Source organism: Adelges cooleyi, unplaced genomic scaffold (genome assembly GCF_023614345.1).
Source record: "Adelges cooleyi isolate 19-005CV unplaced genomic scaffold, UGA_ACOO_1.1 ACOO_flye_CR_arks_rails_tigmint_CR_PRNA_8, whole genome shotgun sequence".
Taxonomy (NCBI): Eukaryota; Metazoa; Arthropoda; class Insecta; order Hemiptera; family Adelgidae; genus Adelges; species Adelges cooleyi.
This window is the reverse complement of record NW_026096513.1, coordinates 2,100,155-2,125,161: the sequence shown is the minus strand read 5'-3', so window position 1 is coordinate 2,125,161 and position 25,007 is coordinate 2,100,155. Positions and strand designations below refer to the sequence as shown.

At 30.7% G+C, this 25,007-nt stretch overlaps 2 protein-coding genes across 6 annotated transcripts; one reads left to right on the top strand and one right to left on the bottom strand.

The window, feature by feature from the left end:
- Nucleotides 1–1,723: 1,723 nt before the first annotated feature.
- On the bottom strand, nucleotides 1,724–19,538 carry LOC126845591 (probable pyruvate dehydrogenase E1 component subunit alpha, mitochondrial). Its single transcript, XM_050584318.1, has 7 exons — nucleotides 19,155–19,538; nucleotides 8,864–8,926; nucleotides 7,429–7,602; nucleotides 7,134–7,352; nucleotides 5,516–5,764; nucleotides 2,441–2,689; nucleotides 1,724–2,376 (listed from the first exon to the last, which is right to left on the bottom strand). Exons 1-7 carry the CDS (start codon nucleotides 19,200–19,202, stop codon nucleotides 2,191–2,193), a joined length of 1,188 nt encoding a protein of 395 aa, XP_050440275.1. The 5' UTR covers nucleotides 19,203–19,538; the 3' UTR covers nucleotides 1,724–2,190.
- Nucleotides 12,125–24,857, top strand: LOC126845594 (uncharacterized). 5 transcript variants are annotated; one of them, XM_050584333.1, is made up of 5 exons: nucleotides 12,125–12,189; nucleotides 22,595–22,737; nucleotides 22,817–22,913; nucleotides 23,699–23,834; nucleotides 23,915–24,857. In XM_050584333.1, the coding sequence occupies exons 2-5, from the start codon at nucleotides 22,623–22,625 to the stop codon at nucleotides 24,212–24,214; spliced, it is 648 nt and encodes a 215-aa protein (XP_050440290.1). In that variant the 5' UTR covers nucleotides 12,125–12,189; nucleotides 22,595–22,622; the 3' UTR covers nucleotides 24,215–24,857. The 5 variants fall into 5 exon arrangements, with proteins under 5 accessions (XP_050440290.1, XP_050440291.1, XP_050440288.1 ...); XM_050584334.1 differs by lacking the exon at nucleotides 12,125–12,189 and adding an exon at nucleotides 21,330–21,385; XM_050584331.1 differs by lacking the exon at nucleotides 12,125–12,189 and adding an exon at nucleotides 21,464–21,666.
- Nucleotides 24,858–25,007: the final 150 nt, after the last annotated feature.

Genomic DNA, 25,007 nt, shown 5'->3' with positions numbered 1-25,007 from the left:
ATTTTCGGAGTACTCGAGTGTCATGTTAGGAAGCCCGACCAAATAAATATATTATATAATAAGTGTTAAATGTAATTGAGTTCATAATAGGTATATCTGAATAGGATATTAACATTTGTCCTTGCCCATCAAAATAAAAATATTTCACTGCACAAATATAATCTAATTGGCAATTGAGCACGCGGTCGATGGTCATGACTCACGTTGAATTTTGAGCACAATATAAAATAGTTTGCCCTTAGCTAATTTTTCACTAACACTTGTTAACATGCTTACAGCTTAAATAATACAAGAAAATAGTTGCCTTACAGAGGAAACGTATAAGAATAACATATTTTTTCTACTAGATAATAATATGTAAACAACATTGTATGAAACTTCTATTATTTCTATTATTTCTTTATTGATTAATGTTGTGGTTATACCTATAACATGATTATATTACCCGTGTAACTTAATATCCAACTTCAAGAAACCGTTAGTTAGTGAAGTAGTGGTAAGTAAAAGAATACGCAGAAAATAAAAAAAATCCCTCTAGAAAATGAAAAAAAAAAATCTATCCGGTGATTGTACCCGTAACCGTCTTAAGAGCAATTATTGGCGTTGATATTACTTATTCAATTGGTGCTTTAAATTGTCGAAAAAAAGACTAAAAGCCAGCTGTTTTTAGTTTTTTAATTCTGTGTTGATAGTTTACAATAATCCACTTTCTTTTTTGTTGCATTTAATTTTAACAAATAATTTTCTTTGATATCACGGTCCAATTTATTTTATAATGCAATTTTTCAAAAAAAATAATATTTATATTAAGTACTAAGTACTTAATATTAATATTTAGTATTAAGTACTAAGTACTTAATATTAATATTTAGTATTAAGCTTATCTGATCACTTTTGTTTTGTGAAGGTATATGATTATTAATTAAATACACTATACATTAAATTATAGCTAAATCCTGAAGTACCACTATCAAACTATAATATGAATTAGGTAGTTATTCTTATAATAATAGTGAAGAGCACTGTGCGGCCTAAAGACTACAAGAGTAATTATAATCTGAAATACTGTTTAGCATTACCTTATTTTATGGTTCAATAAATTTTAGGTCATTATATTATTGTGTTGGTAATTCAATCATGGTTATATAATTACTTACAAATCCATGGTTAGATCTACACGCTATCGGCTGTACAACTTTTTTTGTACTCCGAGTAAATTCAAACAATCACATTATTGATTTTATCTCGATAATACAACACTCGGCATTCGCTTGCGAAGGACTGTCATGTCATAGCCTACGACCGTTTTATCATTTGGAATTTTTTAATGCTATAAATTATAATACTATTTTTATTTAAATGTAATAGTCACTTTGTATTCGTATATATATGCGCACATAAATACATTGATTGTACCTACCTATATATAATTATATCGCCAAAACCATTCGAATTAATTTAAGTGTTCGGAAAAACAATAGGAACCCTCCAAACTTGTCATATATGCGGTATATAGTAAATTTTCTAATTTTCTAATTAACGTTAAGTCAAATACATTTATAAATTAGCCCAACTCTCTCTACAATCTACTGAGATTTAGTTATATTTCAAACGTCAAAAGTTCAAATGTCTTGATGGAAAAGAAACTACACCAACTTGTAATAATGGAATTAGTATTGTCAAAACATGCCACTACGAATGTATGGTAAAACGCACACGATAATAATTAATAAAAAAATAGAATTTTATTCACTTACGTACAACAACAAAAAATGTGTTAATCATATAGTTAATTTTACAACAATTATACCAAAACGTATACTTGTTACATATAGGAATCAACATTCACTAGATAGTTCAAACAATTGCGTTTCAATAACAAGGAATCTGGCTTTTGAGTACCATTTTAAATTTAATTTCCTTAATTGTAAGCATATCTAATATGCATTCTATGTAGAATTGGTACGACGAAGTATTCCAAACAAACGATCGGTTGAACGAAAAGTAATCTGGCAAAAAATGATCCAGACACCATATTGTAGTACTAGGAACGTAAGTATGACTAATTAATTATGATAATCGATGATCAATCGACACAATTGGCCGTAACTATACCATGTGGGTTTAATAATTATGTAAAATTGAAAAAACCCGGTCTGTGGAAATTTGACTATGTTTACATTTTAAGTCTTAAACATTTATTGCCGGTCCAACACTGATGTGTTTGATTTTTTGCCAAGGGGTAACCCCTCGGTGTTCGCTTTCCAGTGGTTTTGCGTAAATGTCGGCTCCCAGTTCTTCAAGCGAGATCTCTGGATCATCTTTGGATTTTAACGTCGCGTAATCGATTTCTGCTTTGATCTCTTTATCGATCACCTAATCAAGTTAACGGATTATTCAATGTTACAGTTAACACTCAATCGGTACTAATAGAGCTTACTTTGAGGTCTTCGGTCGACGCCAAATTGGCCGAAAGCATTTTTTCTTTAAACGACGTGATCGGATCTCTGGTCATCCTCACGGCTTGTATCTCTTCCCTCGTTCTGTACGACGTGCCTGGATCCGACATCGAGTGCCCTGAATACCTATAAGTGACGGTTTCTAGCACTAATGGCCCTTTACCTTGAGTGCAATAGTCCACAGCGAACTTGGACGCTTCTCTCACCGCCAACACGTCCATGCCATCTACCTGAATAAAGAAAATATCCCAGTGAAACTACACAAAACGCAATTTAGACGCATTAAAAACTCAAAAGTGATTGAAAATACAAGGAAATATGTGAAAACCCACAAATAATATTTTTTTTACCCGCCGAATGGTGTTAATAAATTGATAGTTGACAATAATGAATGTAATGCCTGCGTGCATTTTACAATTGATAATTTACTTTGGGCATTATACAAATGGAGCGATGGATAAATAATTAATTTTTATTTAATCATTTGTGATTTGATTATTAATGACAATCATCATATCGATACCCCAGTTAAAAACTGCAACAACTCAAAAAACCTTATTTTTCGAGTACATAATGATTAAAAAACATTTACCTATCTTACAGACATGCGATATTAAAGTGAAATAAATGCTCTCTAGTGGAGAATAATACAGCTATAGTATGTATGCTAACATTGCATTCTTGAACTATAAGTATTGACAAATGGCAACAAATATAGAATACATAACTCGTATTTGAACATTTTTAAGTTGTTGCAGTAATTCTAAACTGAGGCATCAATATTATTTGGTAGTTATATAAGATATTTTGTCAACGAAATGTATTTATTATTAACGAATATAATTTTTATTCGTTATTTATTATTTGCTTAAATATCTAATTTATACCTAACCGTCGTCGAGTAACAGATTGCGGGAATACTGTGCTTGGCTACGCTGGCCATGCTCACAGCCAGACTGTATCCTAAGTCTATAAGGCCGTACCCCCTAAAAACTGTTTAATTTAAAATGGACTATTTAATAAAATCTCGACTGCTTGTATGGCGAGGGAAATCACATTTACTTTTATTTATTATTTAATGATGTCGACTGAACCACACCGCAGAACAAAAACAAGCTACAACTAACAAACACGTCATATTAGGTATATTATTTAAAAATTGACTAATAACCCCAACCAGTATTGTTAATTTTATCCTCATTTTATTTTTTTGTATTTAAGGCTTTGCACTCGTACACTAAAACCCTTAAAAAACCCACATAAATAATCATAACCAAAATCAATTTAAACTATAAAATCATTGTTTAGCTTCGATGCGATAGTGAAGAAGGTACTGGTTTTATAATGCTGTGTTTTTTTTCGTGTCTGAAGACACGATAACCCTTTTTCTATAGACTTACTCTACACTTACTCGTGTAGCAGCTCTATAGACCCGGAATCGAATGCGAATAGTACTTTAATGGTTCAAAAGTAAAATCTTTCACCCCCAAAACCAGGAAAAACAATTGTTAACCAACAATTTTGACGTGCTATACCTTAGCAAAAACCGATCACAGTTGATCGAAATTTGCATAGAATGTTTATTAGTCATGCCTGATGCCTCTACCCACTAATGGATTTAAATCCAAATTTTGACGCAGAAAACGCTTAGATGCAAATCTGTAGATACTTTGCGATGGATTCGATTGTGATGAAATCACATTCAGATTTAAAAATAGATTTGATCCAACTTCTTTTGTACTGATCTTTTCTGTACTTGGTTTGGACTGTGCTGGCTTTTTTTTATTAAAAATCATTTTTTCCCCCGACAATCATTTGAGATTAAAAATGCTGTGTACCATTAAAAACTAGGTTTATTACAGATTATATACGTGTATTTTTTTTTATAAAGAAGTTATAGTTGCTTAAAAAACAATATTTAATCTAGCGCCACCCTGTACATCTTATATATTTTTGCTTATGATTATTCGAAACTGCAGACGCCTAAATAAAAAAACAGGTCGTCAAACAGGTATAACATTGTAATTAAAAATTCATTATTATATAAGCTTAAATTTGTTTATTTGTTACATTTCTTTTTTTATCTTGCATTTGCTGAACATATGTTTACTTAAAATAACAAAAGAAAGATAACGTTTTAGTAATAGAGAGTAGGATGAAGGAAGGTATTTTCGTGGCATAAGCAATTTTGTGATATAGTTTGTTGATCGTATCGCGTAATCCCCTATTAGAAAATTGTCTTGAAATAACTGTTATTTTAACAATCAGTGTGATTTTCAAGACAATTTTCTAATAGGGAATTACGCGATACGATCAACAAACTATATCACGAAATTGCTTATGCCACGAAAATACCTTCCTTCACCCTATATAATACTATTTAAAAACATTTGTCAAAAAAGTATTGGGTAACTAATTATAATAAATAAAAATAGTTTAAGATATTTTGTTTATAAATAAAATACTATTTAAAATATTTGTTTATTCAAATTAAAAAAAAAAATACCTTATTTATTATTTGTGTAATTTAATTTAAGTAAATTTGAAATGATCTAAAATACTTTTTTTTAATTCTAAATTATAAATAAACTAGATATATTTTATTTATTGTGTTATAAATAATGTTATTCACGAATAAAAAAATATCTATTTATGTAGATTTAAATTTGACTCAACTCTGTTTGGGGGGGGGGGGCATTAAAGTTTAATAATTCAAACTAATAACAGTTTTTTTTTTTAATTTACCAAATTGGCTCTCAATACTTAAGCAATAGGCTCTAAATTCGTTTAACGGGAAGCATAATTTTTTTGAATATAATCGATAAATAATCGTGCGATGTATAATAAAATATGTATCTGATTGAAAGAATAGAAACAGAAATTATGATTGACTAGTTTTGATGATATTCTACATATTAGATACACCTTTGTCGAAAATATATTGAATTTAAAACTTAAAACAAAATAATTACTTTCCACCACACCCAGTTTTCTTTCAGCAGTTAAAATTTGTCAAGATAATTGAAATGTTATGTTTTGACACACTATAATTTTACCCATATGCCGGGTATGTAATCGCCCCTGGTGTAGTACGACGTGTTTGATGCTGACCGTTCTGAACTTGTTCCCATAGCATATCCGTTGTTCTCGCATACGAAAATGCACGGCAGATTCCATAACTTGGCCATGTTGTAAGCTTCAAACACCTGACCCTGATTTGAAGCTCCATCACCATACAGAGCAAAGCACACACCTCCAGTGCCCAAGTACTTGGCAGCGAACGCAATGCCTGCACCTAAAGGTACCTAAAAGTAAAAACAGACCTTTTTCTTAAACAAATACTTATCAACGATGTTGTTGATTTTTTTAAAATTCCTAAGAATGAGCAAATGTAACACACGCAATTAAGTAAACATGAAAATAAGCATACCTATGAAACTTTTCATGCACAATTTGTTATATTTAATTTACAAATATTTTAAAATAATTAAAAGGCCTAAGTCTTCTTGTTACATATCTGTAATATTTCCCTCAAAGATTTGCCTTCGAGAGCATTTGAGTTCACAATCTCTTGAAGTTTGTTAACTATTATAAATTATATTTGTTAATAATACATTCCATAACTGAATAAATTTACAATAAAATCTAAAAAAAAAATTCTTAAGCTGGCTTAATAGCACAGGGAATACTTTGCCCGTCAAGAGGACACCGTGCTTGCACACAGTATCTCCAGGAGCCCTATTTTTCTTCCTGTAATAGTCAAAAGAAGGGTTGGGAGAATCCTACGTAGGACTCATATATAAGATTATCGCTGGACTTCAACTCTAACAGTGTCTGGTCATCTTATCATAGTCACGGGAATAAAGTGTACATACATTGTGGTATCATGCGTGAACACTGGTTTTTGCGGAGTTATCAGTGGTCAAAAATGTTTTTGTTTACATCGCGATATATATTCTGAGTTCATATATTCTGTGATACTATCTTATATCATGGTTACTATCAATACATAATATGTTTCTATGTTCATAACTATGTTCAGTATTGTAATACAATATTTTGATGTTTTTTCCAGGATTTATTTAGAATCAATAAAAGTGACTTAAAAATGAAATGGCCGGCTTTAAAAATTCATACTGTAATAATAAAAAAACAATTAGTTTTGATTACACTCAGAAAAATTCATCCAAAAAAAAATTTTCCCAAACTTGTACAAGATAGTTTAAGTTGCCAATTTCCTCTGCAACATCTGAGCGTGCATTTTCTGCCATGCGGCGAATAAATACCTACTTATGATCTATAATGGACTAAGATCGTTTCAGTAATTTATCCATACTGAGTATTGGAAAAGATATAGAAATTTATCCTAATCAAATTTTATAACAATTTACAGCTATAAGTAAAAGAAAATTGAAACTTGAATAATTTGTTAGCAACTATAGTATAATATATAAAAATTCATTAAAAGTTAAAGAATTTTGGTATTTTTGTAGTGTATAAATTTTAAGATGTGGGGGTGGGTTACTTTTGGTATAATATTAAGGTGGGGCTGTAGCCCCCCTTGGATTTTGTGCTAGTTGCGCCACTGCACCCACAGAAAAGGCATTGGCGAAATTTTAATTAATAGCAATTTACCAGTTTGTTAAATGTGAATTACCAAATTTAACAATTTACCTGAGCTCCGACAATGCCATTGCCACCATAAAAGTTTTTGCCGTACATGTGCATGGAGCCACCCTTACCGCGAACCACACCGCTTTTACGGCCAGTGAGTTCGGCCAGCACTCCGAGTGGCGATGCGCCCATTAAGTATGTCCACCCGTGCACTCGGTAAGCCGATATCACAGAATCTTGATCCCGGAACGCCGCCTTCATGCCCACTGCACAAGCTTCCTGTAAATGACGCGTCAAACAGATTAGCGGTTCACAATATTATATTTCCAACCCGATGACTTTATCGAAAACTCACCTGTCCCGAGTAAAGATGACAAAATCCTCGGATGATTTTCTCTTTGTACAAATTACCAGCCGCCGTTTCAATGCGCCTAATGTATTGCATTTGCTTGTAAAAGTTGATAGCATCATCTTTAGTCACAGTCACCGTACTGTTGGGTCCCGATTCTAATTTGTGCAGCTTATACGGCTATTACGATGAAAACCGCGCCCAAATAAAAAATGAATTGCATTATTACTTTAAATTATAATACTTAAAATCTTGTATAAAACCAAATCAATCTAACATTAAAATATATCCATAAAACCGTAATCGAATTCCATGTCGGAAAGTGGGAGACATTTTTAAAGATAAATTTTATAGGACGGTAGTGAGGCCAGCAATGTTATATGGGTCGGAATATTGAGCAGTAGACAAGCAAACTGAATAGGGAATGAGTGTAGCGGAGATGAGAATGCTAAGATGGATGAGTGGAGTAACTAGGGAGGATATAATAAAAAATTAATACATAAAGGGGAGTCTAGGAGTTGCATCAATTGTGGGGAAAATGAGAGAGAAAAGATTGAGATGATCCGGTCATGTTATGAGAAGAGATGAGGTAGAGGCAGTGAGAGACGTTATGAAGATAAATGTAGAGGGAAAAAGAGGAAGAGGAAGACCAAAGAAAAGATTGATAGACGGAATAGAGAGTGATATGAGAATAGCTGGGGTGATTGAACGAGATGCAGAAGATCGAGGTCAGTGGCGGTGTAGAACTAGGGAGGCCGACCCCATGTAGTTGGGAGTGTAAGGCGAAAAAAAAGAAAGTGAGAGACATTTTATATAAATCATATTATAATTATAATCCTTTAATATTTATAATGTATAATACACATAAGATATATATGTGAAAGTAGTCATATTGAAATAAATGTATTTTGTATTCGTTTAAGCTGTTAAAGGATTTCAATTAAGATATAAATTACCATTGTTATCGATTTATATTGTATGTTTACATAACTACTATTCAGTAACATAAATGAGTATTTAATTAAGATGACTGTGTACTGTGATAAACGTGTACCTTCAATTGCAAAATTCATTAAATTATTATAAATCCAAGTGATTTGTAACCAATATGAATAATCGGTTACCTGACTAAATTTATTTAACGATTTTATTTGGTTGAATCGTGATCAAATTAGTAGTAGGTAATAACCGTAAAAATAATCCGTTCAAGAACGTTCCGGTGTGTAGTTTTGTGCAATTTGCACTTGACAATTATGATTACAATTAAAACATGTAAGTATGTGCGGAAATACTAAAACGTAACCACTATTAATTTACCACTAAATCGTTTTCTGTAAAATAAACATTTATTTTTTTTTATTACATAATTTATTATTATATTCAACTAAGAGTACTTACCTAATATGTACAATAAATACCTAATAATCACCGTTTTACTTACTTTTGTTTCAAATGTAGCTTCAGTTGCAAGGCTCCTCCATGGTTGCCACAAAGGAACAAGTTTCTAAAACATAAAATGCAAAACATGTATTTTTTTATGTATATACTACATACACGATGATCTGGAAAATATCTAATTAATAATTAAATCGTTTTTTTTAGCACGGAACATGCTTTAGCATTGCCCCCCAGCCCGAAAACGACACTAAATTACGATACTAAAGTAGCGCAATAACTAAGCAACAAAATTATTGTTTATTTGGCCAGAAAATATAATTAAGACTATACTATCATCTTAAATCGCAAGGAGATTATAGATCAGAAATAATCACTATTCAGAAGCCTGCAGGTTAAAGCACGTTTGATTTTTAACTTAGTAGGAGTGAAATTGTAAAATAAAATAATATAGATGTTACTTTTTTTTTTGTCTTTATAAATTTAATAATAATAATAAACAAATGAATTTCGTTAATAATAAATTAATGTGTAAATAGAAGTACAGAGTGGGGGGACTGACGAGTTTTGATGGGCTATAAATAATGATTAGTAAAAAAGCAGTTTTTTTTATTAAAATCAGTGTGAAATCCCGTTTTTTTAAGTTATGTTTTGAAAATGATATCTCCAAGATGGTGGCCGTCAGCATCAATACATTGCTGTGGCCGATTTTTTTAAGTTTACTCTTCGATCTCTGGATCTGTGAATAAACAAAATTTTCGATACTGGGCCGAAAATAACCCACGGAAACTCCACTAAAATGATAAAGTGGTATGCTGTGCCAGTTTGGGGTGATCGGCTGGACAACAGGACTGACACTGTCACTTCCGCACGATATGTTCTGATGTTGGAAACTTAACTGCTGCACAGGTTAGAGGAAATGGATAAAGTATATGACTTGGGGGACGTTTGGTTTTAGCTAAATGAAGGGATGCAATCAATGTAAATTTTTTAACATTCTGAGAAAATCATGTTATTAATTTCAAAACGTAATACATTTTGCCTGTATGCCTAAATTTCCGGCGGTCGTTACTCTCGACTAATCTATTTTTTTCCCTGGTTCGAGCGCATAAAAGGTACAATACATTAATACAAATCATTTGACACCAAAATCTCATTTTCAAAAAAAATTGACATTGATCTTTTTTCCCCGCAGCCCTTGAAATGGTTTTTTTTCGACATATGTTCCCTGGGTGGTAGGTCTTTCAAAGGGGGTAAAGTAGGCTGGCCGCGCCGCTTCCCTGATTTGAGCATGTGCGATTTTTTCCTTTGTATAATATATACAAAATTTGTTTATACAATTGCTATAATGAGATAATCGATGAAATATGATAGCAAAAAAATATGATTAAATCCGGTATACACATATAAGGTGTTCAATAAATATGAGAGCAGCTAAGTTTAAACAAAATTCTAAAATTATATCTCAAGTAATTGGCGCGTCAATATTCGAATTATTTTTTTATTAAATTGTTTCTATTTTAATATAAATATGCTCAAACTATTGTTTTCAACGAACTGTTAAACATTTAAAGTTATTTAAAGTAAAAGTAAGAGCGTTATTCAAAGTAAATTTTAACAATGTTATTATTTAATAAATAATTGCGCAATGCTTTTAAGCTTTCCGTGTACCCAGGTTAATTAGTAGACTTGCAACAAAGTACCCACAAATTATAAACCTAAACCTTCTTCGTCAAACACTCTTTTTATTAGTGAAAAAGTATTTACTGAGAAACTCCTACTTCAATTATCGGTTCACCATAACCAGCGGACATAAGACACACTGTAAGACGATCAAATGTCTATGGCCAGTATCTCCTAATCCTTTGACACTATATCACAGCCAGTGGACTAATCCACACTAGAACGATAATTAGCCAGTATCTCCTAATAAGTAGGTCCTAATACGATTCTTAGTCAATATTATACTCTATTTCTAATTATAATTAAAGTTAGACTAGTGGCTATATCTATAATATTGAAACTTAGAGATTACTATATCAAGTAAATTATCGTTTACTAGTTGCCCCAGTGGCTATTATTTAGAAATGAACCAAAAAGACGTTTAATAAATAAGGTAAAAGGTAACGCTTTAAAATTAAACACACACAAAAGAGTTAAGTCTTAAAAAAACAATTGACGGGAGCCGTTTGGAAAAAAACGAACAATGGATGGGAGCCGTTTGGATTGCACCGAAATATATAAGACACCGTGGTCGTAAGACATACGATAAATGATAATGCAAAGTACAATAATTCCCTTTCAGAAACGGTCGAGAGAGTAACCCCGACATTCTTTCTTTTCGTTTGTCTTAAATAGTAAACACAATTGATATAATTTTGCTTATGCTACATTAAAAGGATGTAAGGCACATGTACATATTGCTGGATTAGCATTATTATTTAACAACTAAATATTTAATAAATGTTATAAAATTGTAACGCTTATTGTAATTTTTTTTTCTCACGGCTATATTCTACTACATACTACAATATGTTAATAACTTTTAAATCGTAAATAGGTAGTTGGCTTTTTACTTGATGGTATAACAGCTGCAAGAAAAATATAATCAACTGACACAATAAATAAATATGTTTGTAGACTTCGACAAAATTCTCAAAATAAAATACGAATAACTTCGTTGGCCGCAGCAATAGAATATAACTCCCGATCGCGTTACAAAACTTTATAAACGTGTTTAACGTAGTATAAATATCAGAAACCCATAGTTATACGAAGTTTTTCTAACTTGTGTCTATATCTCGTGTCTCTAGAAAGAGCAGGGCAAAATTACTCAACAATAAACAGCTCAAAATTTTGGTAATATTATTTGGGAATAGTTTTACCCAAATTTTGGGGATAATATTTGGGAATAATATTATATTTTGTGCGTACAGCACTAAACAGTTATAATAAACTTTGTAAATTAGCATTGAAGGGCTTAATCCTAGTTATCAAATAACGAGAGTATTACCGAGAGTGTGATAATACACAGAGCGGGTATTTAGTACATTATACTACAGGAGTATAAAGGAGCTTTTTCGTACATTGTATCGTTCGGAGATAAAAACAGGAAATAATATTGATCGTGTCTCCTGTACGCTATTGCGACGCTGCATACACAAAATGGCGCTGGCTATGGGGTCGCCAACGCGTCGGGTCACAGAGGTCATTGTACATCCCTTTTGCAGAGCGCGCTGGATGGATTCTGTGTATTGATTTTGCCAAGGCATAGCGTTTTCAGTACTGCGAGCCGCACCCTACAATTGTAAAGCTTAGTTCGAGAGTAACAGAGCTCAAGTCAACTGTTTCAAGTCATCATCACCTTAAAAGGTAAGTAACTTTTGTTAAAGCACGTTTAAACGTAATAATAACTACGGCTAGTTGCATAGGGGGTAAATTGTTATATTATAATTGTAAACTGCGGGGCTTTTTTTTCTCGGTTATTAAATGGCTGCGTATTCGATAAAATGTATAAAGAATATTATGTACCTACTCTTTTTTTTTCCGCTTCCACCGTGATCTCTTTAACTTGTTTTACTTATTCGCTTTCCTTCTATTTTCATTGTGCCCAAACCATCTCAATTTATTTTCTTTAATTTGTCTTGTAATTAGCGCAACTTCCAAACTATTTCCACATATTTATCGCAAGTTTGTACTTCTAAATTACACTCAAATTTTAGTATTCTTTAATTGTGTGAATTTTACACAATGAAACAAGTTTCTCTACACATTTTATTTTATTACAAACTACTAGCTGGTTAACCCGGCTTTGTTTGCATGGGGTGTGAAATTATGTTTTAGTACTCCGCTGCTCCCCCCCCCCCGCCCCATAACACATTGGCGGCTTACAGGGAATTCGCCAGCTCGTTGCGCGCATCGGAAGCAAAAAAATATTGCCCTCGCGGTCCCCAGACGTTAGAGAGCGCCCCTTCGTGCTCTTCAACGCGTCGAGCAGGTGGAAGCAGCGAAAAAATACAAAAAGCGTACATAATATTATATGGACATAGCGTTATAATATAATACATATTATAAGGCAAGGTGGTCGTGGTTCGGGTTCGATTCCCGACTTGGGGCTTTTATCGTTTTGGACTTATTCTTAAGTTTACACTAGCCTATGAAAAATTGTTTGCAAAATACAAAAAATCTCATATAAATCGCGTCAGTAGTTTTGACAAAAATTCCAGCCGTCTGTTCGTGGCCTGCCGCGCCAACGCCACGAATGTATACAACTACAAATCCTGTCGCACGTCCTGCAGCGCTATCTAGTGATAGGTAGCCTCTTTCTCTTGACAGTTGCGAGTCCAGGGAGAGATGCCACCCGTGGCCGAGTTCGAAAGGGCGACGGTGCGCGCATTGGAGCCGCCGTCTTAGTCCACTAGGCTACTTCGTCCCACAAAAACGCTTAATAAATGTTCCATAAAAATCTCAAATGATCCGACCGTTTTCGCAAACTTGGGCGAGTCAAGAGTTGTCAAATCGGCATTTTTTACAAGGATATGTCTTATGGCTGGGGGTCATTCTGAAAATTTGTCCATTGTCCGTCATGTTTTGAAGTGTCACAGTGGGTGGATAAAGGGGTTAGGGGGGAGTATGAAGGCGTATTAAGGAAAACATTTGGCCACAACATAAAATTAAGACAAGTGGCAACACTGTACCATCATATTAACATAATATGTTATATTGATAATTTTCATTAATTGGATTGAGGTATGTGGGAGCCAAATTGAGTTTTTTAGAACTGAAACGTCATATTTTATTAATTAGAAGAATAAGTTTTTTATAGTTTATAAGTAGTCTTTCGCCTAGTACGTTTTCTCGATTTCATCGGTACTTGACTATTGATTGCTAAATTGTATTATAAATGTAAATTGTATATGTTTTCAAAACGAGCTCGATTAAATGAATGGTTAAATTTATCCAAAATAACTGACCATGTCATGAATGTTACCAATAAACAAATTAAGGCCAAATATTAAAAAAACTACTAAAAAAACATTGGGCCACAACATAAAATTAAGACAATACCATACTGTATTATCATATTTTAACGTTGCTATCGTTTAAAGAACGGTTTTAAGAAAACTGAGTAAACTCAGAGTATCCACACTTCATGCAGATATCAGGACATATCTATGTATTGATGTACCTGCATAAAGTATGGATACTCTTGACTGAGTTTACTCAGTTCTTCTTCTGATTCATTTTTTGTAAACAGATAAATAAAACTATACCTATCGCTTTGTAGTAAAAGTGATACTCAGTAATCTAACGATTCATCAAATTAGAAGCTAAAATTCTAAGCTTAAAAATACAACGTTATTTTCTGGTTTATTGGGTAAACGAGTTCTTCAGCTTGAGACCCACCAGATGTATGCGATGAATAGATATGATATTTAAGATAATCTATCTTCAGGAAAAAAATACATCGTATCATCAGATACACAAAAAATACCCATAATTACAAATCAAATAACTTCTCAGCTTTACGTCAAAGTTAAAATATTTCTAAGCTTTATAACACTTTAATATATATTCCTACAACTTAATAGAGTAAAAAAAAATTACTTTTATGTTTCTTGTGTAATTTTACATGGTATTGAATTATGATAGCTGATTTGTAAGTTCGTTAGTTTGCTATAAACTGAACCACAATACAGAAATACTAAATTTCTTAAAGATTCCCGTACACCTATTCCATTACAAAATAAAAAACATTTTTCTTTAGGAAAACATGTTTTGATGTTTCTATTATTCTTGATGTAACGGCAGATATGTTGCTTATATTTTCAATTGAGTTTTTTACCCACTAAAATCTATTTTTAATACGAGGCACGTACTTGATTTTTGTAGGCTTCAAAAAAATGTATTAAAAAAAAAATTACATGGTTACATTAGTAAATATATGTAAGTTATTTCATCTCTCGATGCAGGTGATGAAGATGGGATTATTTTTTTAATGCCTACCTTGTAGAACTCTTACCTCCTTCGTCCACTTGTCGACCACCCCCCCCCCCTCACCTCCTCGTCCGTTGCAAATTTTTACCACCCATGTGCATCTTTAGGGAAGTGACCAGATGGTAATTTGAAGGCGCCAGGTTGGTGGAATACGGAAGGTGGTACAAAACATCCCATCCAAAGAAGTCCAACAGTTGCTTTTGACGTTGGCCGTGTGGGGTCGAGCGTTGTCGTGCAGCAGGCAGACTTCCTTTGTCAGACCCCTCCTTTTATTCTGAATAGCCCTTCTCTATTTTTTTAGGGTCTCATAATACCTTGCTGCGTTGATGGTCCCCCCTTGAGGCAAATATTCTATCAAAATTATGCCTTCGTGGTCCCAAAACACTGATGCCATGATTTTTTAGGCTGAAATGGTGGTTTTGAACTTTTTGGCTGAGGGTGAATTGGTGTGACGCCACTGTTCAGACTGTCTCTTGGTTTAAGGCGTTTAGTGTGCCACCCAAGTTTCATCTCCAGTAACAATACACTTGAAAAAATCACACCCTCCAGTTCATAGCATTCCAAAAACTCTTTGGAGGTCTGCACTCGATTTCGCGAGGATTTCGCACTTGGCGGCAGACTCGATCGACATGTTTCGCGAGAAAAATTCCTGTGATCACAGTTTTCAACGTACTGAACTCGTTCTGGTCTTTTTTTGAAGAAGAGGATAGCAAAAAAATATTCTCTACGGCCGTGAGAGCCTCAGTACACTTACTTTCTGGACGTGCCTCGTATATATTGCATACAGTACAAATCATAATAGTCACATAAACTTAAGCAAAGTTGTATTTCCATTAATTCCGCCATAGTTTCGCATTAATTATACCTTTCACTTCGTTATTTTTAACTGTATATAGTTAATTATGGAGTATGTATGGCCCTTACGGCCATAAATACCCCATAATTATATACCACGGACCACCCTTCAATTATAAAATCCTGTTGTGTGACAGTATCTATAGTCACATAAGTGGCTTTATAAGAGTCAGTATAACACCTAAAATCTTAATTAACATAGGATTATATTTGTATTTGCATGTTTCACAATTTTACTAAATAAATTTTAAAAAAAATTACATTATATATATTTTATTAGAACGATTTTAATCTAGGAACTTATTACATACGAATAAATCATATTTGTATTTTACCACTTCAACTACCATATGGTAATTTTAACGATTGGTCGTTTTTTTAATGATAACTAAGTTAATGCGTTAGAACGGTTAGGTAAATATATTTGTATCAAATGTTAATTGAAACAGGAACAGCTATTTAAAGAATAAAATCAGTATTAAGATTGCTAAAAACATTATTTAGCATTTTTATTTTTGTAGGTTTTTTTCATATGAAGTGAGTTCTATTAAGTTAAACATTTTTTAAGCTTTAATTATAAAATTTCTTATATATTGTGTCCTTTTTCATTGTTTCGACGAAGCCTAACAATAACATGCCTAATTTATTTATATTTTTCATATATTTTAGCTTCGATGTGGAGCTAAAAAGGTATTGTAATGTAACGTAATACACTTATTTGTTTAAAACTATCGTTACATTATGTAAAATAATAATGTTTTAAATTGTAGATCTTCAATAAATTAAAATTAATAAATAAAATAATTATAATTAAATAAAAAAACACATTTTAATAATTATATTTCGTTTATAACTATTAAATGTAATCTGCATGAAATATTGATTGACAATACTACATTAGTTTCAATCTATTTCTAATTCAAAGTGAATCTACTTCAATACCATTCTTTATAGCACAGTTTATCGCTATCGACGCCTTTATACTTGTATTATTGTATTAAGTTTATTTAATAATTACATTATAAATTAACATACATTCCAAATTGATATCCAATAAAAAAGTTAAATATATCAACTCAAAAAAGACTTGGAAACTTGGAGTTCTCCGATCAAAGATCAAGATTTTAAATGCTTTCATTTCGAAGTAGTTGTTGTTTGACAAAACAATTTCTTACTAATAAAGAATTTTTTTAGTATACTTAACTAATGTAAAATATAGGTGTAATGTGGTTTTAGCTAAAATCTTAAATTATCTAAATTAAACACTAATAAATAGAATATGACGTGGCGTCGTCTTAAACATTATTTAAAGGAATATAATAAAAACTATTTTGCATTATTAGATAATATAGTACCTATGTAAGTCAACTTAGCAGGCACATTGAATACTTTTTGGCGATTTATGAATTTTTAAAGGTTGTTAAGTGTTCTTGAAGGTCATCGACTTACGACCATTAATTATAAAATCCAATGTCAGATGAAACAGATATTTCTTATATTACTTATGTCTTATAGTGTAAGTAAGATCGTGTTACCAAGTCAAACAAATGTATTCTCCAATCATAATTTTCTTTTACTTATAAGGTAGTCAAAATCATCTTTGAAATTATTGAAATCTGGGTTTCAGAAAATTAAGTATGGGGTTGTTTTTATTTTGTGATTAAAAGGTAATTTGATATTTGCACATTTTGTAAAAAAGTTTGCGCCAACTTATGACCATAATTAAAAATTGAAACGTTATTTATAACCATAAATCAAGTTCGAACTGTTTAGTACAAATATATTTTATTAATTCCTAAACATATATGTAGTGGGTTTATTTTTTTGCTATTGTTAACTAATACGATTTATTGGTATACGCATTAAACAAGTTTTTTTAGGTTCTGGTTCTGACGCACATTAATGTAGAAATAATATTTAAATGTAATACTTCTACAAACAGCAAATAATTTTTTTATGAGAATAGTAGGTACATACAGTAGAAATACGAATATTTGCGAATTGAATAGTCAGTATTTAAAAATTGCTAATATTAGGAAAATAATTAAATATTTATGACGGTTATATTTTAAAAATTATAAGCTGTTTCAATAAATGATTTAAATTAAATGAGCTACTAAAACAATGTTTAAAAGAATTAGCTGCCGCGTGACCATAAGTATCTAAATTTGTTTGTGATAATGTGAGAAAAATGACCTTTTTTAGTTGTTTAATTAAAAAATATGAAAAATAGGTAAAATGTGTTGCCTACAACAGAGTGTAGTCTTGAAATATGCTAAATAGACAAATAGTTATTAGTACAAAGTCTAAAACATTTTTCAAAACAAACAATTATTTGTTTTTGAAAAAGGCAATTTTAATGCTCAAATAAATAAACATGAGACTATAATACACATATGTATAATATGGATATTTAGTAATAATTATTGGTGGACCCTAAAAATGTTTGGGCTCTGGGGAAGCGTTCCCTCTAAATTTGAGCCTGACTATATAGCTTCATGAAGGATTCAGACTAATGGTTAAAACATTTTCGTGGGTCCTCACAAATTTGTTTAAAAAAAACATTTACTTTTTAAATCAATACTTTCCAAACTCCGTATCTAACAATAAGTAGAGTAAATATTGTCTCCTTAAGTTTCAAAACACTTTAAAAAAAAAAAATCGGACCTTTTTTTTTTGTGTAAAAATTTTACATCCGCAGACCATTCTGCTTTCTATGTTGTATTTAGAATACAGCATAGAAAGCAGAATACAAAAATTATGTTTGAAATAAAGCCTAAAAAATAATTCAAACATACAGAACACCCTATAGAATAATTCAAAGCTGCATGTAAAAAAATTAACAGTTAACAGCTAGATATGCTAGAGAAAATCTGAGTCCAGATTAGGGATTCAGCGAAAAATAAATGTGTTTTAATTTTTGGTGCTTGTTCCCAAAAAAGTAAATTTTAGTTGTACAATGCTTGTTTATTATTATTACTTGTTAGATTAGTTTAGTCTCTTTTTTTTGGTATATAAATATATAATTAAATATTTTATTGATGTGGGACTAGAAGCTCAAATTTTAACGTGCCTTATGAAAAAACAATTTTTGGGGTCGACAAATCAAAAAGCGATTGTTAAAGTAAAACTAGCGATTATACATATATTATATAATATATAGGGCATGTGGTCATACTATAGGCGATTGATAATCATTATAGCAATTTGTTATAATATTCTATGGAAAATCGAAGTAGGCATTTGCAGTCTTCCGAGAACTACAAGTCATGTGTATATAGTTCGGCTGGCAACGAGCCTACACGGTACGAAAATAAATCCTAAACGATATTTTCTTTAGATCTCTATATACGACTGTCATCTATACAGATGTGACCCCTGGTCTGTCTGCCGAGTTAAAACGTGTACATACGACGTTTTTGTTTAAAAAATTCAACTACATAAAATTGAATAATATATCAGATAAGACTTGTTATGTTTTTTACCTCGATTGTGGTCTTGAGTAGGGTCGCTGTACTTGTCGTCTTCAGCATGGTGTGGTTTAAATGAAAAAACAAGGCAAATCGTTAATGCTTTTTACAAGACAACAGTGGCTAATTTTCACTCGGCACGACCTACACGGTAAAAGCTATGTGAGGCAAAGGGAAAGTGATTATGATTGAAACGGCTGATGTCGTCCAACTGCTAAGTATAATAACGCACTACTTATACTAGGGGCTTTTGGCCGTCAACATAGTACGGATGAATCAATGTTAAGGCAGGTCCTCGTGCTAATAGTGACCGACGGCCGATAGATGTCGCATACGAGTGTGTGGTGAAAAACTCTATAAACCTTTGTACTATGTTTTCGAAAAAAAAAACTGACGATCCTATACTGGGAACTATAGTAATAATAACGATGAGTATAGGTATCAACAGTGGGACATCGAATGGATTTTTACGAAAACAGGATCAAGTGGTAAAAGGTACGAATGTCGACCACCGTCCACCACCCCCCTTGTACCATAATGTTAGAAAACGGTGCCAGATAAAGTCTTCTAAAAAATTAAAAAATAATCAACGACTATCGTCCTTAATAATACGTTTTTCAGTTCTTCCTATATTGTTTTATTTATTTCATAATTCATTTCAATAATAATAATCAAACTTAATATAGTTAGAGAGCTTTTTTAAGAGCTTAACAATCAAAACTTCCAAACCCCTCTCAATATTTATACATATTTTTTATTCAATTTATATCGGCTGTATACATATATATTTTGTTATTTTATTATGCTTGTTATCTCGACAACAACAGTTCTTCAATAACTAAATAAATTATTAATGAAAGAGTATATTTATTTAAAATGTGTATATTATATAATTTTCACAAAACCGATTATTCTAGGAGCATAAAATACTTATTAATACTCAATTCAAATAAAATTTGTAGACATGCAACTTTATTTATTAATAGTTATTTAATTTTTTTAAGACTTAAAGTTATTAGAATATTTATGTTTTTTTTTTATAAATCTGAATTTTGAAAAATTCCATAAGCCAAGAAAAGAAAAGCGATACTTATATTTTTCAATGCATAAATTGATTTAGGTAATATACATCGTTCAAATATTTATCAGGTAACGAAAAATATAATAGAAATATTCTAAAAACTCAGGGGCGCAATTTTGCTAAGAAAAAAGAGGTGTTGTTCGAACCCTAATTATAATATTATTAAGCCACTTCTTAAGGTATGGGACGTGATTAGTCTGGACTTTAGAGGACTAGATAAGCACACATATCCCCCTTTTCCCATTTAAATGGCATCCATGATTCCTAATAACTGTAATTTTTAAAAATCGTAGACTTGGAAGTTTACGTATGATCTTATAACAACTAAAATATCCATGCGTTTAAGCTCTAAAATTGGCCCATATATACACTAATGTCTAATAGTTGATAAATCTCTAAATAGGCACATAAAACATTTAATTTAATTTTTAGATTGACTAATAATTGTGAGCACAGTTTTATAAACAAAAAAATTAAAAATTAAATAACTGTCAACTATTTTTTATCTGATAATACTAATTTTTACGATATAATATAATAATTTCCTTATTAAAAAAAAAAATCTCTTATATTGTCATTATTTTATAGGTAGATTTAGATGAACACAATTAAAAAATATATAAAATATACAACAATAATTATCGAAAATAATAAAATAGATGATATTCTAAAATATGCAAACATATTATTGCCAATAATGTCAGGTATAAAGCCATCGTTACAACTTTAGTGTGTTCAATGATATTATATTTCTAGCGGCTTTCGTAAATCATTTCATACTATAGAAAGTTTGATACCTCAACAAATTTACTTAGTTATGAATTTAGGGCTTGCATGTTAAAATCATACATTTTGAACAAGTTTTTAGCAGGTATAAAAATAATCTTGCCAGCTTCGGATCTAAACTAAAAAAATTATATTAATAATAAATGATTGTTTACCGATTGTGCCTACATTGCATTTGGCAGCGGATTCAACAAATTTCAGGGTGCTTGTGACAAAGACGGTTTTTTAGTATTAGTATAATATATCTATGATATTAGTTTAAAAGAAATATGATAACGACCAACACCGAAAATATGACCTACTCTACGGTCGGTGTAAAAAGTGTACACTTTTTGTCAAAACGAATAATCCTAGTAATCAATGGTGTTTTTATCACCTGGTCAGTTATCAGCTACACGTATTATCAAAATTGTCACAACTATGTTATCATTTGTGATATTAATTATTATATTATCGTTCAAAACCATATAAACCTATTAAGAAATATTTCTTTATAGCCTATAGGTCTATGTTCAAAACGTAAAATGAATCGTAAACTTGTGATTTTTAAAAGTGTTATTAGTTAATTGTTATATGTTATTTAACATTTAAGGCACATCGTAATCAGCATTAATTAAGGAGAGATGTCTGGAATTTATTTTAATCACAAGTGGACAGGGAGTGTGTATTGTGTGAAAAGTTTAAATGCGACAGCGTTACATTTAAACTTTTCACGTTGTTGCATAAATGTTCACTAAACGTTTAATAAACCAATAGATGTTAAAGGGTTCTTTAAACATAATTTAGTGGTCCATTAAATTTTAATGAACCATTAAATGTATTAATTGTTTATGAAACATCAATAGAGTATCAATAACTTTTGAAACAACTCGTTTTGTATTAATTGAGCTGTACAATAATACATGTGCAATAATTTGTACCCGCGTGTACAACTCGGCTAGAAATGGTAATACAATGATTGTTTGACAATGTTTTGTAACGTGCAAGTCTATTTCAGTTGTAAAAAAAATATTTTATGTCCCTTTTATAGAATATAGGTATTTATTTATCCCAACGTACAAGAAATTAATTAATGCACAGTTACACAATTATTTTGAACTGCAATAGCAAATTTTAAAGTATTAAAAATAATGATGACTTTAGTCATGAAAAATAATATTTAAAAGAAATGTTAGGTACTTTGCAATGTATAAAATACATTACAAAGTTAAGGGTTAATTATTTCAATATTGCCTCACATAATGAAACAAATTTTTGGAAATTACTTTTTTATAAATTTAATGATAAAATGTATGTGTGCCTAGTGCACTGTCATACATAAAATGGGACGTTGTGGGTGTCTGAGGATTGGTTATACAAGTATATTTAAAAACCACTTGAGTTAATGATTAAGTGTTGTATTTAAATTAAATGTCTAGTATGACTATTTTGTACATTGGCCTCTTTTATGTCACTAATTAAGACAATAATAAAAAAATTTGTTTATTGGGTAAAAAATTCTTTTGTGGAGGTTCCTTGATAAAAGTTACTTAGCTTTTTGTAAATTAATATATTTATACTAATTAATTGTATTATTCTTAATGTTTAGCGTTCAAAATATCCATTTTTGTTGAAAAATGGCAGGAAACTTTTTTAAAGGCCTTTCCAGTTACATTGGATTTTATGATAATACCATTTTGGAGCATGAAGTACGTGAATATATGTCTCAGACGATATCTAACAAATATAATGGTAAATTTTTCATTAGTTTTATATTTATAAAAATTATGTTAATAAAAATGAATTAATTAACAATACACTTTTTGACTAGCTCGAGTGCCTGCATTGTGGAAACGTATGGCAGCCCAACTCATTGATTTCGTCTTCATGTGTATTTTAAAACATCTGCCTATTTTATGCATTAACAGGTATAATTTATTTATATTATATGTTTAATGCTGGGGCTTGTCTTCAAGGCTTGTATTATATGTTGCATATCAATCCAGTTGTAAAAATTACAGTATAATCACACTGGAAGGGGTTAATCATTTTGTGTGTTATAAATCCTCATTATTCTCATTATACTCCTCAGCATTACATTAAAGCGTATTATAATTTTTTTCATACTTAAAATGTTAACATCAATTACAAAAATTTGATAGTTTAGAACTATTAACTATTACTTTTCATACATTTTTGAAACACTGTCTATCCTTAATTTTAGTAAAATATATTTAGTATAAAATAAAATTCTAAAAGGCCCACACACTTATTTTTAAAAAAATGTATACTATTATGTAATTTGATAACTATGTATGGAGTATGCCTAATTAGAATAAAAGGTTTTTAACTATGTTATTCAAAAAACTTTAAAATCTTGTAATATAAAAAAAATATTTTTATTTTAAGAAGAATTCAGTTGAATACACCATGAAACATGCTGACATTTACAGGAATAGTTAAATTTAATTTAAATGGTCAGTCATGAGCGTCATACGATTACTTCAATAATTCTTAGTGAATTAACCAGTATTATTTATTTTTTCTTTAACGACTCAAAAAACAAACTAAAGTATTTTAAGAATTTTTAATCACAAAAATAGATTTTTCAAAAATGAATAAACATTTATTAAAATACTTAATAATTAAACGGTTTAATTTAAATATAGGAAACAATATGGATTGTTAAAATAAATAATGTTTTTTTTTCTAGGGACTACCGCTTGGAAGACTGGTTGTCAATTGTTGGCTCATTTACGTTTTATGATTATCTTATATGGGTAGAAGACATGGCAAATCATGTTTTTTATATGGAGGTTATTATGGCTGTATTGGTTGCCACGATGGCGGTATTATACACATTTTTAAATGTTTTAATTTGAATTATGAAACAAAGTATAACCTCTTAACAATAAATATATTTTTATAGTTTTGGTGTCCTGGTCGTATCAGCCAATTACAAGGTATAACACTGGGAAAAATGGTATTTAACATGAGAGTTGAAATGATTGATAACATTCATCCTAAGGACCGCATAAAACTTACGGAATCTGGTATAATGGAAATAAATCATACCACTGATTTGACTTTGGTCCGAGCTATAGTACGTTCATATTTTAAAATCATTTTAAAACTTCACTTGTCGTTCTACATACCTAAACTAAGCCTAATAAACAGAAGTGTGTATGATATCTTGTTTAGAACAGTAGTTGTTCAGTATATATATTAGGACAAACCTAATATACCTAAAGCTAGTACAAATATAAGCCGTAGTGTCAGTCCAAACACAAAAGAGGATTAGTGAACTGATTAATTGTATACTCACGAGTACAGAACACTGCTGCCTACATTTGCCACCCCACCCCCTCCAAAAATAAAAATATTATAATCAAGTTACCTATAAAAATGTTTATTTATTACTCTTACAAAATTAAAAAATTTAATTTTAATACATTTAAATGAATAAAATTGGTGAATTCTAAAATCAATATTATTTTAAAAAGATTACTTAATTAGCAAAAGATTTTTAATTTGTATTAAAGTTGTAGTTCAACTCGCTAACAAAGTAATATCGTAACACATGTTAAAAGTAAATTTCCATGACAACATATATTCATCTGGTAAAAAGTAACCCCGTGGCAAATGATTGGATAGAAAATGTCTGTAGGTATACGTTTTAAATTTTTAAAAAACAGAAATTTTAACATCATATAGTAATGTTTACTACTACTCTGTGTTTTGGACTTAAACGTTAATAAATAAATGTAGTCATTTCCTTAGAGTGTAGCAATTAGTAAATAAAGTCTTATATTTGTAATTTTAACGTCATATAATAATGTTTAATAATATTCTGTGTTTTTGACTTAAACGTAAATAAATAAATGTAGTAATTTCTTAGATTTTAGCAATTAGTAAATAAAGTCTTACATTCAACTGATAACAAAACTTTGTTTTTATTACTAGTATTAGTCGACAAACCTACAATAACTGAAAATCCTTAAAATACACAGGCAGGTGGCCGA

Coding starts and splice junctions, on each gene's coding strand:
- LOC126845591 (XM_050584318.1), bottom strand. CDS start 19,202: ATGCTGAAGACGACAAGTACAGCGACCCTACTCAAGACCACAATCGAG. Junction 8,927..19,154: donor TACTCAAGACCACAATCGAG/GTAAAAAACATA, acceptor TTTATGTTTTAG/AAACTTGTTCCTTTGTGGCA. Junction 7,353..7,428: donor GTCATCTTTACTCGGGACAG/GTGAGTTTTCGA, acceptor CGTCATTTACAG/GAAGCTTGTGCAGTGGGCAT.
- LOC126845594 (XM_050584333.1), top strand. CDS start 22,623: ATGGCAGGAAACTTTTTTAAAGGCCTTTCCAGTTACATTGGATTTTAT. Junction 22,738..22,816: donor GATATCTAACAAATATAATG/GTAAATTTTTCA, acceptor CTTTTTGACTAG/CTCGAGTGCCTGCATTGTGG. Junction 22,914..23,698: donor CCTATTTTATGCATTAACAG/GTATAATTTATT, acceptor TTTTTTTTCTAG/GGACTACCGCTTGGAAGACT.